Source organism: Patella vulgata, chromosome 9 (genome assembly GCF_932274485.2).
Source record: "Patella vulgata chromosome 9, xgPatVulg1.2, whole genome shotgun sequence".
NCBI lineage: Eukaryota > Metazoa > Mollusca > Gastropoda > Patellidae > Patella > Patella vulgata.
The window spans coordinates 16,616,834-16,629,707 of record NC_065887.2 but is presented as its reverse complement, the minus strand read 5'-3'; the positions used below and the strand labels follow the sequence as shown (position 1 = coordinate 16,629,707).

General features: G+C 32.3%; 1 protein-coding gene across 1 annotated transcript in view; it reads left to right on the top strand.

The window, feature by feature from the left end:
* LOC126831716 (transformation/transcription domain-associated protein) overlaps window positions 1-12,874 on the top strand; it is a 57,517-nt gene that overhangs the window by 42,250 nt on the left and 2,393 nt on the right. Inside the window, exons 68-88 of the mRNA XM_050562362.2 lie at window positions 31-126; window positions 346-464; window positions 1,046-1,163; window positions 1,802-1,920; window positions 2,507-2,618; window positions 3,791-4,002; window positions 4,507-4,695; window positions 5,286-5,434; window positions 5,878-6,018; window positions 6,544-6,734; window positions 7,103-7,202; window positions 7,792-7,999; window positions 8,385-8,474; window positions 8,916-9,009; window positions 9,220-9,327; window positions 9,597-9,704; window positions 10,186-10,302; window positions 10,645-10,860; window positions 11,401-11,542; window positions 12,018-12,214; window positions 12,697-12,802. Coding sequence (XP_050418319.1) covers window positions 31-126; window positions 346-464; window positions 1,046-1,163; window positions 1,802-1,920; window positions 2,507-2,618; window positions 3,791-4,002; window positions 4,507-4,695; window positions 5,286-5,434; window positions 5,878-6,018; window positions 6,544-6,734; window positions 7,103-7,202; window positions 7,792-7,999; window positions 8,385-8,474; window positions 8,916-9,009; window positions 9,220-9,327; window positions 9,597-9,704; window positions 10,186-10,302; window positions 10,645-10,860; window positions 11,401-11,542; window positions 12,018-12,214; window positions 12,697-12,802 — 2,932 coding nt within the window. The remainder of the gene's footprint in view (window positions 1-30; window positions 127-345; window positions 465-1,045; window positions 1,164-1,801; window positions 1,921-2,506; window positions 2,619-3,790; window positions 4,003-4,506; window positions 4,696-5,285; window positions 5,435-5,877; window positions 6,019-6,543; window positions 6,735-7,102; window positions 7,203-7,791; window positions 8,000-8,384; window positions 8,475-8,915; window positions 9,010-9,219; window positions 9,328-9,596; window positions 9,705-10,185; window positions 10,303-10,644; window positions 10,861-11,400; window positions 11,543-12,017; window positions 12,215-12,696; window positions 12,803-12,874) is intronic.

Genomic DNA, 12,874 nt, shown 5'->3' with positions numbered 1-12,874 from the left:
TTTATAAAAGTATCATAATTGTTTTTGTAGATTGAACGTTTAGTAGAGTTTGCTAGTAATTATGCTATAAAAGAATGGAGACGTTTACCTAGTGTTGTATCAAATATACATATACCATTACTACAGGTTAGTTTACATACATATACCATTACTTCAAGTTAGTTTCTATAATATAAATTATTTAAACTAAATCAGGATAAGTGAGAATCTTAAGGCAACAGAAGGTTGAATGCATCAACTATAATAAAGTTTCATTGAAAGTGGACGGCATCAAGGTTAATCTTGAATTTAGACCTGTGTGTTTTTATGTATAATAAAAATGCTTAAATGGTATTTGTATTGTAGGCTGCTCAACAGATAATGGAATTACAAGAAGCTGCTCAGATAAATCAAGGCCTACAACCCAGTAATATTAGTCGTAGTTCTAGTGTTCATGATATGAAAGCTATAGTTAAAACTTGGAAGTAAGTTCATATACAATATTAGGTCATGATATAGTCAAGTTTCATAAAACCTGGATTACAGATAGAATCTATTCTAGAGTATAAAATTTTTGTTTAAAGGGGAATTATGTAAGATTTAGATACAGAGCAGGCCGTTCTCGCTATAATATTTCAAAAATAGATAATGCAAAATGAATATACTGAAAATTTCAATCAAATTACTTTATTTAGAGCAAAGTAATCAATGGTTGTAGATTTGACAAGATGTGTGCATTGATCATAACCACCATACTAGTCATTCGAGTCTTGGCCTCGCTTCTCCATTTTTAAATTAAATTATGAAATGGTCAAACCATTCTAATCGACTTAAAATCGAAGCCATCCGATAGCATTGAGAGTTGATTATGGTCTTGTTATGTTAGTAAATAACTAATTAATAATTTATATAACATTTAAGTCCCAAAGAAAGACATGCAATAGGCAGATTTAGCTCTTACATATTGTATGTTTAACAGATTTGAGTAAGGTTAATATATTCAACATTTTTATAATGAAAGTTTACGCATCTTCAGGTATTAATGCATGTTGTATTATATTTCCAGGAATCGGTTACCAATGATATCAGATGATATATCACATTGGAGTGATATCTTCACCTGGCGCCAGCATCACTTTCAATTTATTAAAAATCATTATGATAATCATCCACAAACAGATGCAGTAAGTTTTTCTTGATTACTTGATAACTTACAGGAAATTCTCTAACACTACGCAACATTTTTGCATACAGTTTCAGCAAATTTAATTCAGTAGCAATAATTTATCAGTAATCCTTTAGCAGTAATTAGATAAAACAATAAAGTATAAAACATACTTATGGAAGAACAATTACTAATATATTTAGGCAGTGTTTCGACAAGTATTCTCTCTATGGTGGCTCAATAAGTAAGGCGCTGGCTCAATAACCAGGAAGTCTAGGTTTCTAACTCGATTTTGGCCGAGAACGTTCCTCGGGATTTCCAGCCTGGTTTCCCCCTTGTCAATGGTTTAGGATAGAGTCTAATCATTCTGTCAGGACGAAAACCTGGGGTCCCACGTACACAGTGGAAAGTGCGTAAAAGAATGCTTGACGTTGAAATTCGATAAAGAGTAGGCTGAAACGGCTGTCTGGGCAAAATTTCACTTATAGCACGCTGCATAGCATATGCCGGTCTTCATTAACCCGGTTAGTGCTGAAAGTAGGATGTTATCGTTAAACCCCAAATCATTTCATTTCAATTCATTGATAGAAAGATACCAAATGTATATGATTCAAATGAATTTCTGATTCAGTCACATATATGATTTTATTTTTTCAGGCCAACAACAGTACTAATTCTATGTTAGGGATACATGCGTCTGCTCAAGCTATCATCCATTTTGGTAAAATAGCTCGTAAAAATAACCTAACAGGTGTCTGTTTAGATACACTGAGCAGGTAAATTAATATATTACTACAACTAATTTGTATTAGATTGAGAATTGTCCTTACGGACTAAAAGATCTGTCTTATTTTGAAGCCACAAGTTGGATTCTTTAATATTTATTACACTTATTTGTATTGTTAGGATGGACAAATAGACTGAAGAGTTTCCTTATGGACCAAACTATCTGTCCTAATTTCAAGCCACAAGTTCGATTTATATGTAAGGAGTATGGCCAACTTTCTAACCTCATGTACTTTAACCAGGTTTCCCCATATGTTAGACTTGCTGAACCCATGTAAGTTATGCAGGTTCTACACATTTCCCCATACGTAAGACCCCATGTTCTTTTATCCTGGCCCCTACAAGTTTCCCCCTTATGCGTTTATGTAAAAACAAAAGATAGATGTGACATATGTTAGTCCCAGAATGACCTTATCTTGCATCAAACTTACTAGAGGTACATGTTAAGATGTATGGAACTTTTACTAGAGAAAGTCCATTTATCGATTGGACTTTCATAGGAACTTGAATATATTACGATTTTTCAATTGGGGCTATTTATTAAAATGTTATTTTTATTGGGGTTTTGTCCTTCAGAATTCATACCATACCCAGTGTGCCAATTGTAGACTGTTTTCAGAAGATCAGACAGCAAGTAAAATGTTATTTACAAATGGCTGGTGTTATGGGTAAAAGTGAATTACAAGAGGCAAGTATTATATTTGATCAAAGTAGCAATATTATTATAAGTAGTTATAACATACTATATTATGAATCTTGTAAACTTCCATATTTCTCAAGTACAACTTTTGGAGATTCTAATTCTTAAAATGGTAGCATACCAAACTGACGTTTTGTTTATAGTAAGTGACGTTGTGTGACGTCATAGAGATAAACAGTGGGCATTATTCAAGTACCAGAGCTTAAAAACTGTTAAAATTTCTAAATTAATATGCATATTTTACAGTTAGTATGATTAAACGATGATTTATGTCAACAAGTTGTTCTGACTTGCATAGACTTATTGTGGTATTGTGATGAATAGGCCACACGATGACCAGGATTGTTTAAGACAAGCAGAAGGGCTAATTAAAAACAGCCATCTTTCATTTCATTCCATCCCAAAATTCCATCTAGGAGCAAAGCCTTTTAATAATAAAGGGAAATAACTTATTTAAGACAAAGAACTCATGAAGGCTGCAGACCACTATTCCATAATAATATGAATAAGTTGGTTTAGTAATGGACTATATGACAACATTACCGCTTTAACAACTTTGTTGCACCCCTGATTTATGGAAGGAACGAGTTTGTTTTAGGTGTGAGCTCAGTTAAATATTATTGTAAATGAAGTGTTTAGTTTGCCCATACAGGTATCTTTGGAAAGAACTTTCCAGATCAATTTTGTTTGATTTATTGAAATTGAAAATATATGTATGGTTTTAATTCTGACTAAATTATTGTGAGCAAATAAAGAAATATTTCTGTTTTGTTGGGATAAGAAAAGATGATATATTATGGGTCAGGTTTTATTGAAATGTCCTTGCAATATAATATTAAATCTGTCTATTTTGTAATTGTTACATTTTGTCAACTCTAATAGTAAGTGCAGGAGGAATACACAAACAAAACTGAAAAGACAAACCTGTGGACAATAAACAATAAACAAAATACACAGACATTGCAAGCAATATACAATAAATATCAAATCAAGTGAATGGATCCAGGGCCAAGCTGTAAGCATCCACTGCACTCAAAGTGAAAACAAACTACCCAAGTAAAATGCGGAAATATTCCCGGACATTGTATCATACTTGTGTAAGTCATGATCAGTTAGTGCTACCAAAAAACTTACCCTATAATTTTGTTGGTTTATTTCAGGGACTAGAAGTAATAGAATCAACCAATCTACGTTATTTTACTAAAGAAATGCAAGCTGAGTTTTATGCTTTAAAAGGAATGTTTTTAGCTCAGATAAACAGATCAGAAGATGCTAATAAAGCTTTCTCTGCTGCTGTTCAGATGCACGACACTCTAGTTCGAGCTTGGGCGTTGTGGGGTGATTATCTTGAAACAATCTTCACACGAGAAAAGTAAGTTGCCGTCTTTTTGATAATATTTAATTATGAATGGGAAATATGTAAAGCAGACCAACTTTGTACATTCTATATGTGCCAAATATTATTCAGATGTACCATATAAACTCAAAAGATTAATAACAAATGAAGGATAGAAGCATTATTCACCTTAGTAATTTAACTTTTGGTCATAGTTTCATTTCGCTAAGATGTTGATATTTGGAGTCATTATTTAAAATTGAGATGTGACTTCATTCTTTAATTTTTGCATACGATTATTTCAAGTAAACATAAAACAATATAATACTTTAGTATGGATACAGTCACTTGGTTTATTATACTGCAGCTTTTCAACAAGATTTCACAAGTCGTTTTCAAGGAAAAACATAATGTGCTGATTATTGTAAGGGGGTGGGGGTATTTGCTAATTTTGAATTAGAACAAAATTCAGACATGAGATTTGTTAAATAAGATTGAAGTGAGATATCAAAATGATTAATGTTTGTTATTTTCTGTCAGGAATATCCAGCAAGGTGAATTTGCCATAACATGTTATTTACATGCCTGTCGTCATCAGAATGAAGGAAAATCACGGAAATATTTAGCTAAAGTTTTATGGTTATTAACATATGATGATGATAAATTAACGTTAGCTAATGCTGTAGATAAACATTGTGTTGGAGTACCACCTATTCAGTGGTTGCCATGGTAAGTAGATAAACATTGTGTTGATAGTAGTTACCATGTTAAATATATAAACAATGTGTTGGAGTACCACCTGAATGGAATTGTACCATTTTTTGACTGATCTTTCTTAGGTTCAACTTTCACAATATTATAGTTTTCAAAGGATTCAAAATTCCTCAAATGATGAACATGGGATTTAACATGAAAGTATGTATATGATTGCCTTGTGGTATTTTATGATTTCATTATATAAATAATTGAAATAAAGAATTGCCATTATGTGATTGCAGAAATTACTTAGTTGTATTCAAGGGTGATCTGACACCTACCTACACAGTACATCAAAAGATCTGTCTTTGATGCAAGAGTTTGATCCAACGCTTGTTCATGGCAATGAATAGGGTCGTCTGTCTAACCTCATGAGATCTCCAGGGTTTGCATTTTTCTCCCACTGCTACAGACCCCTGTTTGACAGATAATTATTTAAATGAAATATACCATGTTTCTGTCTCAAAATAACTGTTGAGTGAATATTAAGATTCCATTTCTCTTTCTCTCTTGTTTTGATTATTTAATTGTTGAATATTGAGTATCTATATGTTTTATTACAGGATACCCCAGTTATTGACATGTTTGGTGCGGAATGAAGGACGTTTAATAATGAATTTATTAAGTCAAGTTGGTAGAATGTATCCACAAGCAGTTTATTTTCCTATACGTACCCTGTATCTTACACTGAAAATAGAACAGAGAGAAAGATGTAAGTTATTTATTTAAATATACCTGAACATCACTATACCTCTTTTTACTATGGTGAGAGGGGGTTGGGTGGTTGAACCCAGATATTGGTTTTATAGTGAAGCGTTACCACTGGGAATCGGCAAAATTTACAATCAATTATCACTTCAGAATCATGTGAATGTTCTAGATCAGTAATCATTTTTCATATATCGATATATTTCTCCACAATTTGTTTCATTTTTGGAATGCAAAACCTATGTCTGCATGTCCTTTCTGCTTTCATCTTCTATTTGTATTTTAATGGATTCAGGGTTTCAAGAGATAATTAATTTTTGTTCATGACCCATTTTTTGATATATTTTGTGTTAAGAAATTAGTTGTATTTTGTGTTAAGAAATTAGTTGTATTTTGTTTTAAGAAATTAGTTATATTTTGTGTTAAGAAATTAGTTTTGTATTATAGATAAGAGTGGAGGAAGTGATTTAAGTGTTAGTTTAAATAGATCTCAGTCTATTACTTCTACTACTGTACCATCTACTACTACATCTATAACTACTGGTACTATTAGTGCTCCTACAACACCTGAACCTGCCACACCCACAGGTAATATCCTTTATATTAGCTACCTGTACCTAAATATGTTGTTTGGCGGAGGGGCTTTGCATCATAAGGTTTGTCATTGCGCCATATGGCGTGGTTTCGAACCCATGCTTTATGAGTGACAATGAGTAGGCTCGCCCACCCAACCACATGGGTTTTCTCTGGGTCCTCTGGTTTCCTCCCACAGCTAAAGACCCATACACATATGCAAATTATTGATATAAAATTGTACCATATGTTAGTCCTGTCATGACCTAGTTTCTCACTCTCTCATGCTCAGAATGAATATAGCCTTTAATCCATACACATACACTTGAGTTAATTACTGGTAACTGTTTCATTCATTCTGTCATTTTGGAACTAACATATGGTTCAAATTTATATCAATAATTTGCATGCATGTATGGGTGTATTGTAGTGGGAGGAAACCAGAGGACCCAGAGGAAACCCATGAGGTTGGGCGGATGACCATGCTCATTGTCAAAAATAATTTAAAATTTAAGAAGAGATTATTGTTTTATATTGTAGAAAGCACACCATCATCAAAGACGACGGCAGCTAGTTCAACAACAGCTACTGGTAGTAGAACTTCAACTGGTGCATCTGATTCTAATCCTATTAAAGCACCAGCTCCTATGTGGAGATGTAGTAGAATAATGCACATGCAGAGAGACATGCATCCAACAATATTATCATCATTAGAAGGAATAGTTGATCAGGTAGCTTGAGTCTTTCTTAATAGAAGTGTGCTTTAGATCAAAAGGTCTGTCATTGAGTTAAGTGGCAAGATTTTGAGCCTAGCTTGTGTGTGCAAGCAAATTATTTAACCAAATATCATAAGGTGTATCATTTAGTCAAGTGGCGTGGTTTGTATGTGAAAAGGAATAGTCTTGCCTGTCCATCTTTGTGAGGTTTCTCTGGTTTCCTCCACTGCTAAAGACACCTACAGACATCTGAATTATTGAAATAAAATTGTACATGTTAGTCCCAAAATGAAATATTTTGTGTTAATTTGATGTTCAACCCCATTTCTCTGGAAATTAGTAAATTAAATTTACCCCCCACAAAATTTAATATTTAATTTTAGATGGTTTGGTTCCGTGAGAATTGGTATGAAGAAGTATTAAGACAGTTAAGACAGGGATTAGCTAAATGTCATGCTGTAGCTTTTGAAAATAGAGCCGCAGGTAAATATTTATAATGTTTAACCTTTTAACCCTTGGACATCCCGAAACTGCCCTAACTTTGATTCCTTGGCCTACCCCAAACCACTGTGGCTCTCTGCCATAGTCATGTAAACAGCTGTGGCACTCCAAACAACGACTAAACAGTCCTATGATACAGAAAGCTATTAACATATCTCGGTCACATTGAGGCAGTTTAAGGAACGGTACTTTCTGGTGGTTTCAGACTGTCCAGGGATATACCGGTGTGAACTATATCATGTTTCTCTTATTAACATCCAGGTAGTCAATATCTACCAAGTGTTTAAGGGTTAATTTAGTTTTTACGATAATACATATGTTAACCCTTACAGATGCATGTACAATTATAAAACATATTGTGGAAGTATATTGCTTTTTCAATATTTGAGTAGCGGATCCGGAACAAATACTCAATTTAAACCGATAAAATAAACAGATTCTCCTCAAATCAGTTTCACCATCTGAACATGGGTTACTAAACTATAGCTAAATGATCTGGGTTTTTTTAAGAAGAAGTATTTTAGTTCCATATAATAAATTTGATTAAATTCTTATGTTGTCTTTTTTTCAGTAACTGATGCTACCATTACACCTCATACATTAAACTTTGTAAAGAAATTAGTCAGTACATTTGGTGTTGGTATAGAAAATGTCTCTAGTGTATCTACAACTTTCTCTAGTGCTGCGTCTGAGTCACTGGCTCGTCGAGCACAAGCTACTGCTCAAGATCCCGTCTTCCAGAAGATGAAAAGCCAATTTACCACAGATTTTGATTTCAAGTAAGAATTTATATATTTTATTTCCTGTCAATTGCCCAAGTTTTGGGGGAATATTGCCCTTTCTCATAGTTTGCCTGCCTTATTGTGAGTTTGTTTTCATTTTAACTGAATCCTGGGACTAAATTGGCCCCAGGATCCATTCTTTTTATCAGATGGATACATTTGTTGTTTATTAATGGCATTGTCTGTGTTGGCTAGCTTGTGTGTCTGGTCTGTGGTTTGTCTTATGGGTTTTGTTTATATGTGGTGCAATCATCACCTCTTTCACTCACTAATACTGCCATGTAATTATAACACTGAGTAAAGATATGTATTGATAATGAATTAATTTTAAAGGAGTAAAGATTCAGTGATGATAGATTTCTAAATAATTTTTATTTTCCAGCGTACCTGGTTCGAAGAAGCTTCACAATTTGATCAATAAGCTGAAGAAATGGATCAAAATCCTTGAAGCTAAAACTAAACTTTTGCCCAAGTAAGATTTTTTTTTGCTAATAAAGTGGGCTTAATACATCATAAGACCTATTGTCTTTGTGGGGGTTGGGTGGCCGAATGGTTAACGCATGTGTGTTTGATCATAAGGTCTGTCATTGAGGCAAATGGTGTGGTTTCGATTCCCCGCTTGTAGGGTTGCCTGTCCAACCTCTTGGGGTTTTCCCCGCTTTCTCCGTTTCCTCCCACTGCTAAAGATCCCTACGTGGTAGCAAATTATTGAAATAAAATTGAACCATATTTTAGTCCCAAAATGACCTTTTTTGTGTCAAGTAATGTTAAGCTAGCTCTCTCTCTCTCTCTCTCTCTCTCTCTCTCTCTTTTCCTGTTTCCTCCCACTACTAAAGACCCTTATTTTATGTTTATCACCCTCTCATTTATTACATGACATGACATGTACTTTATTGAAATGTACTTTTTACAGATCATTCCTAATAGAAGAGAAATGTCGTTTTTTGAGTAACTTTTCCCTGAGTTTAGTTGAAGTTGAATTGCCTGGGGAATTTTTATTGCCAAAGGTATTTTAATTTGATTGTTTTATAAGTCTCGCATTCATCCAAATATATGTGAATGTAGTGCAGTTGCATGAAGATTGCAGAATAAAATCAATAACAACTAATGTAAACTTCAAATGGTCATTAACATTTCCATTGATTTTGGGGGAATTGTTGAGAGTACCTTCTAACCAGCAGGCAACAATAACATTATTTTATTTATTCTATTTTTAGCATAGTCACTATTATGTACGCATAGCAAGATTTATGCCCAGAGTGGAGATTGTGCAAAAACATAACACAGCTGCTAGAAGACTTTATATTAGAGGTCATAATGGAAAGGTCAGTAACATCAAAATATGTAACTTTTTTTTGATAATTAGATAGTGCTTATTCTGATATATTTTGTCTTTTTAGAAACATGCTACATTCAATGACAAAATCTGTAGATTATTGCTTATTGCAAAATGTTAAACACTCTTTAATTCATTTATAAAGAAAGAATTCTGTCAAAATTTAATTTATTATGAGAGATGCTGTGTTTTCTTGTAATAAAAGCTCACTGATTTCAATATTTGTTTAATAAATTATTTAATTGTATTACATTTCAGATATATCCATATTTAGTAGTAAATGATGCATGTTTAACTGAATCAAGAAGAGAAGAACGAGTTTTACAGTTGTTACGAATGTTAAATCATTTCCTAACTAAACAAAAGGTTTGTTGTAAAACTCATAACTTTTTTACTCTAGGGAATCACAGTGGCTCAGTGAGTAAGGCACAGGCACGATGATCTGGGCGCCCCAGGGTTAATCCCGATGTTGGCCAAGAAAGTTCCACAGGATTTTCCAGCATGGTGGGCCTGGCAAGGAACAGCATCTAGTCGTTCGGATCACACAAAAAAAAACCCAACAAGGCCCTGTGTAGTGAAAGAATCCTTGACAGTCCAGGCAAATTTTACACTCATAGCACACTGCATAACGTATGCATGTCATAGTTAGCCCAGCTGGAGAAGAAAAGTAAAACATTAAACCCCATTCCATTATTTACTATATTCCGTAATATAACTCAGACAAGACACTAAACTAATGGTTCAGAAGTCTCCACGAGTTTTAAATGAAACAGGGATATAGATCTTTTTAAGGTTGGTATATAGAAAAGAGTTTGACACTATTCATAGTGAATACGTTGTTTTATAGGAGACATGCAGGAGACTACTATATTTTACTGTACCAAGAGTTGTGGCTGTTTCACCACAAATGAGATTAGTCGAAGATAATCCAGCATCTATATCTTTGTTAGATATCTATAAAAGTGTAAGTACAATTAATATCAATCAAAACCAACAATATTTGATTATAATCAATAATTAAAGTAGCTAAGTCTTTAACTCAATATCATCCAGTCTTCAACATTGCAAACACGACTTTTTGGTCAATTTAAATCAATATTGATGTTATTATCTTTAATGTAAAAACAGAAACGATTGAATGTAAATCAGTTTATATACATTCATATTACATTATTATATGGGGTGCAATCCATTTGTGTCCATTTCTAGGTGCCAAAGAATAGCAATTTAGCACCTTTAATATTACAAAATATTCAAATTAATAAGTTGTAATTTTGACTAATGTTTGCCTGATTATTATTTATAGAGATGTAGTAAAAGAGCAACAGAACATGATGCTCCAATAGCTAGATATTATGAACGTTTAGCTACAGTTCAAGCACGAGGTTCACAAGCTAGTCATCAAGTATTAAGAGATGTATTAAAAGATGTACAGAATAATATGGTACCAAGAGGTTTATTAAAGGAATGGGCTTTACATACCTTCCTTAATGCTACAGATTACTGGACATTCAGAAAAACAGTAAGTTACAATTAAATTGGTTCTATTCATCTATAAATAGCTGTTATCATTCTGTACCAAGACATGGTTCTTCACAATTTTCATGAAAACATATTTTAATTTAGTAATATCGTATTAATCTAAAATATTATATTAATATTAAAAATATTAATTAAAAGATATTAATCTAAAAATATTATATTAGTCTAAAATTATCATATTATAAATTATTATATTATAAATTATCATTTTAGTCTAAAATTTATCATTAACTCATATTAATCTAAGAATATTATATTAATCTGAAAATATTATTAATGATCTAAATATATAATATTAGTCTTAAAAGACATTAATCTTAAAATATCATATTAATCTAAAAACAAAATATATAGTCCAAATACATCATTAGTCTGAAAACAAATTAAGAAGAAGTTTTGAAATTTGTTAATAAAGCAGTACTAAGTGTTTGTATTTTTATACAGTTAACCATACAGTTAGCTTTAATGATTGTATTTTTTACAGTTAACTATACAGTTTTAAAATGTTCGTATTTTACAGTTAACCATACAGTTAGCTTTAATGGGATTTGCTGAGTTTATATTATATTTATCTCGTATGAATCCTGATATGATGTATCTACATCAAGATTGTGGTTTTCTCAATATCTCCTATTTTAAATTTGATATTGACGATCAAACAGGTTAGTTTACTTTAAATATCTGAAATCTTGGGGGATTTTGAATTCCATGCAAACTATAACATTGTGGAAGTTTAATCTCTACTAAAAGGAATATCAGTCAAAAAATTCCTTTTAATATTTATAAACATAATATGATAAATTGAATATATTGCTACATTCTACATCGTCTACAGATGATTTAAGCAAGCCAGCATTATCTATATATTTCAACATTCTACATGGTCTGCAGATGATTTAAGCAAGTCAGCATAACCTATATATTGCTACATTCTACATCGTCTGCAGATGATTTAAACAAGCCAGCATCACCTATAAGTCTTTGATAAAATCTCTTGATGGTAATTGCAACCATATGACAACAGTTATAATTAAAATTTGATGGGCCATTAAGAGACTTTGAACTTCTTGAGGTTTTTGTATTATTTTTACATTTTTATAGTGATTTGGATTGTTCTACTAATATGTAATTTTACAGGTGAACTAGATGCTAATAGACCTGTACCATTCCGTTTAACACCAAATATAACTGAGTTTTTAACAACTATGGGTGTAACAGGACCTTTAACAGCCTCAATGGTAGCTACAGCTAGATGTTTTGTACAACCACAATATAAACTACCCAGTTTCTTACGAGCTATTCTTAGAGATGAATATATAACATGGCATAAAAAGGTTTGTAAGCTGTCATTTACCCACTTTCCAGTCATTATTGTTAACAAGTTTTGTGTTGGGAATGTAAATGATATATCCCTCATCAGTTTGAATTTTAAAAAAAAAAGGTCAACATAATTCTTCTCATTGTGTATCTCACAAACACAGAAATAAAATAAGCGGTTCTGTTGTGGTTTGTCATACAAAGGAAGGCCAGACCAATTGACTATTTAGTTCTTCAGAGTCTTCTTGAATAAAAAGCCACTAAATGAGTCCCATAAAAAATGATTTTGTAGAGATTTAAAAACTTGAAAATGTTGAACTAAAGTATTTTTTAGAAAAACAACCAAGTATATTTTTTTTTAAAATTGATATTTTTTCTGAGAAAATGGACAAATAATTTTAATAGGTGTTCCCGAAGAACAAAAGTTTTAATTGATCCAGCCTAATGTTAAACCTTTCATTAATGGTTTAACTGTAGAAATATCAATGTCTATTTATAGAAACAAGAAGAAACTAACCCAGGTGCGGAACCAGTAGATATGGAAGGTGCTCAACTTATAACTATGGTTAATAAAGCTGTACAAGCTATAACTACTAGATTACAGAGTAAGTCCTGGCTTCAAATATAGTGTAATAGACAAGACAAGAAACCTGTATAACAAAAAATAGACAATACAA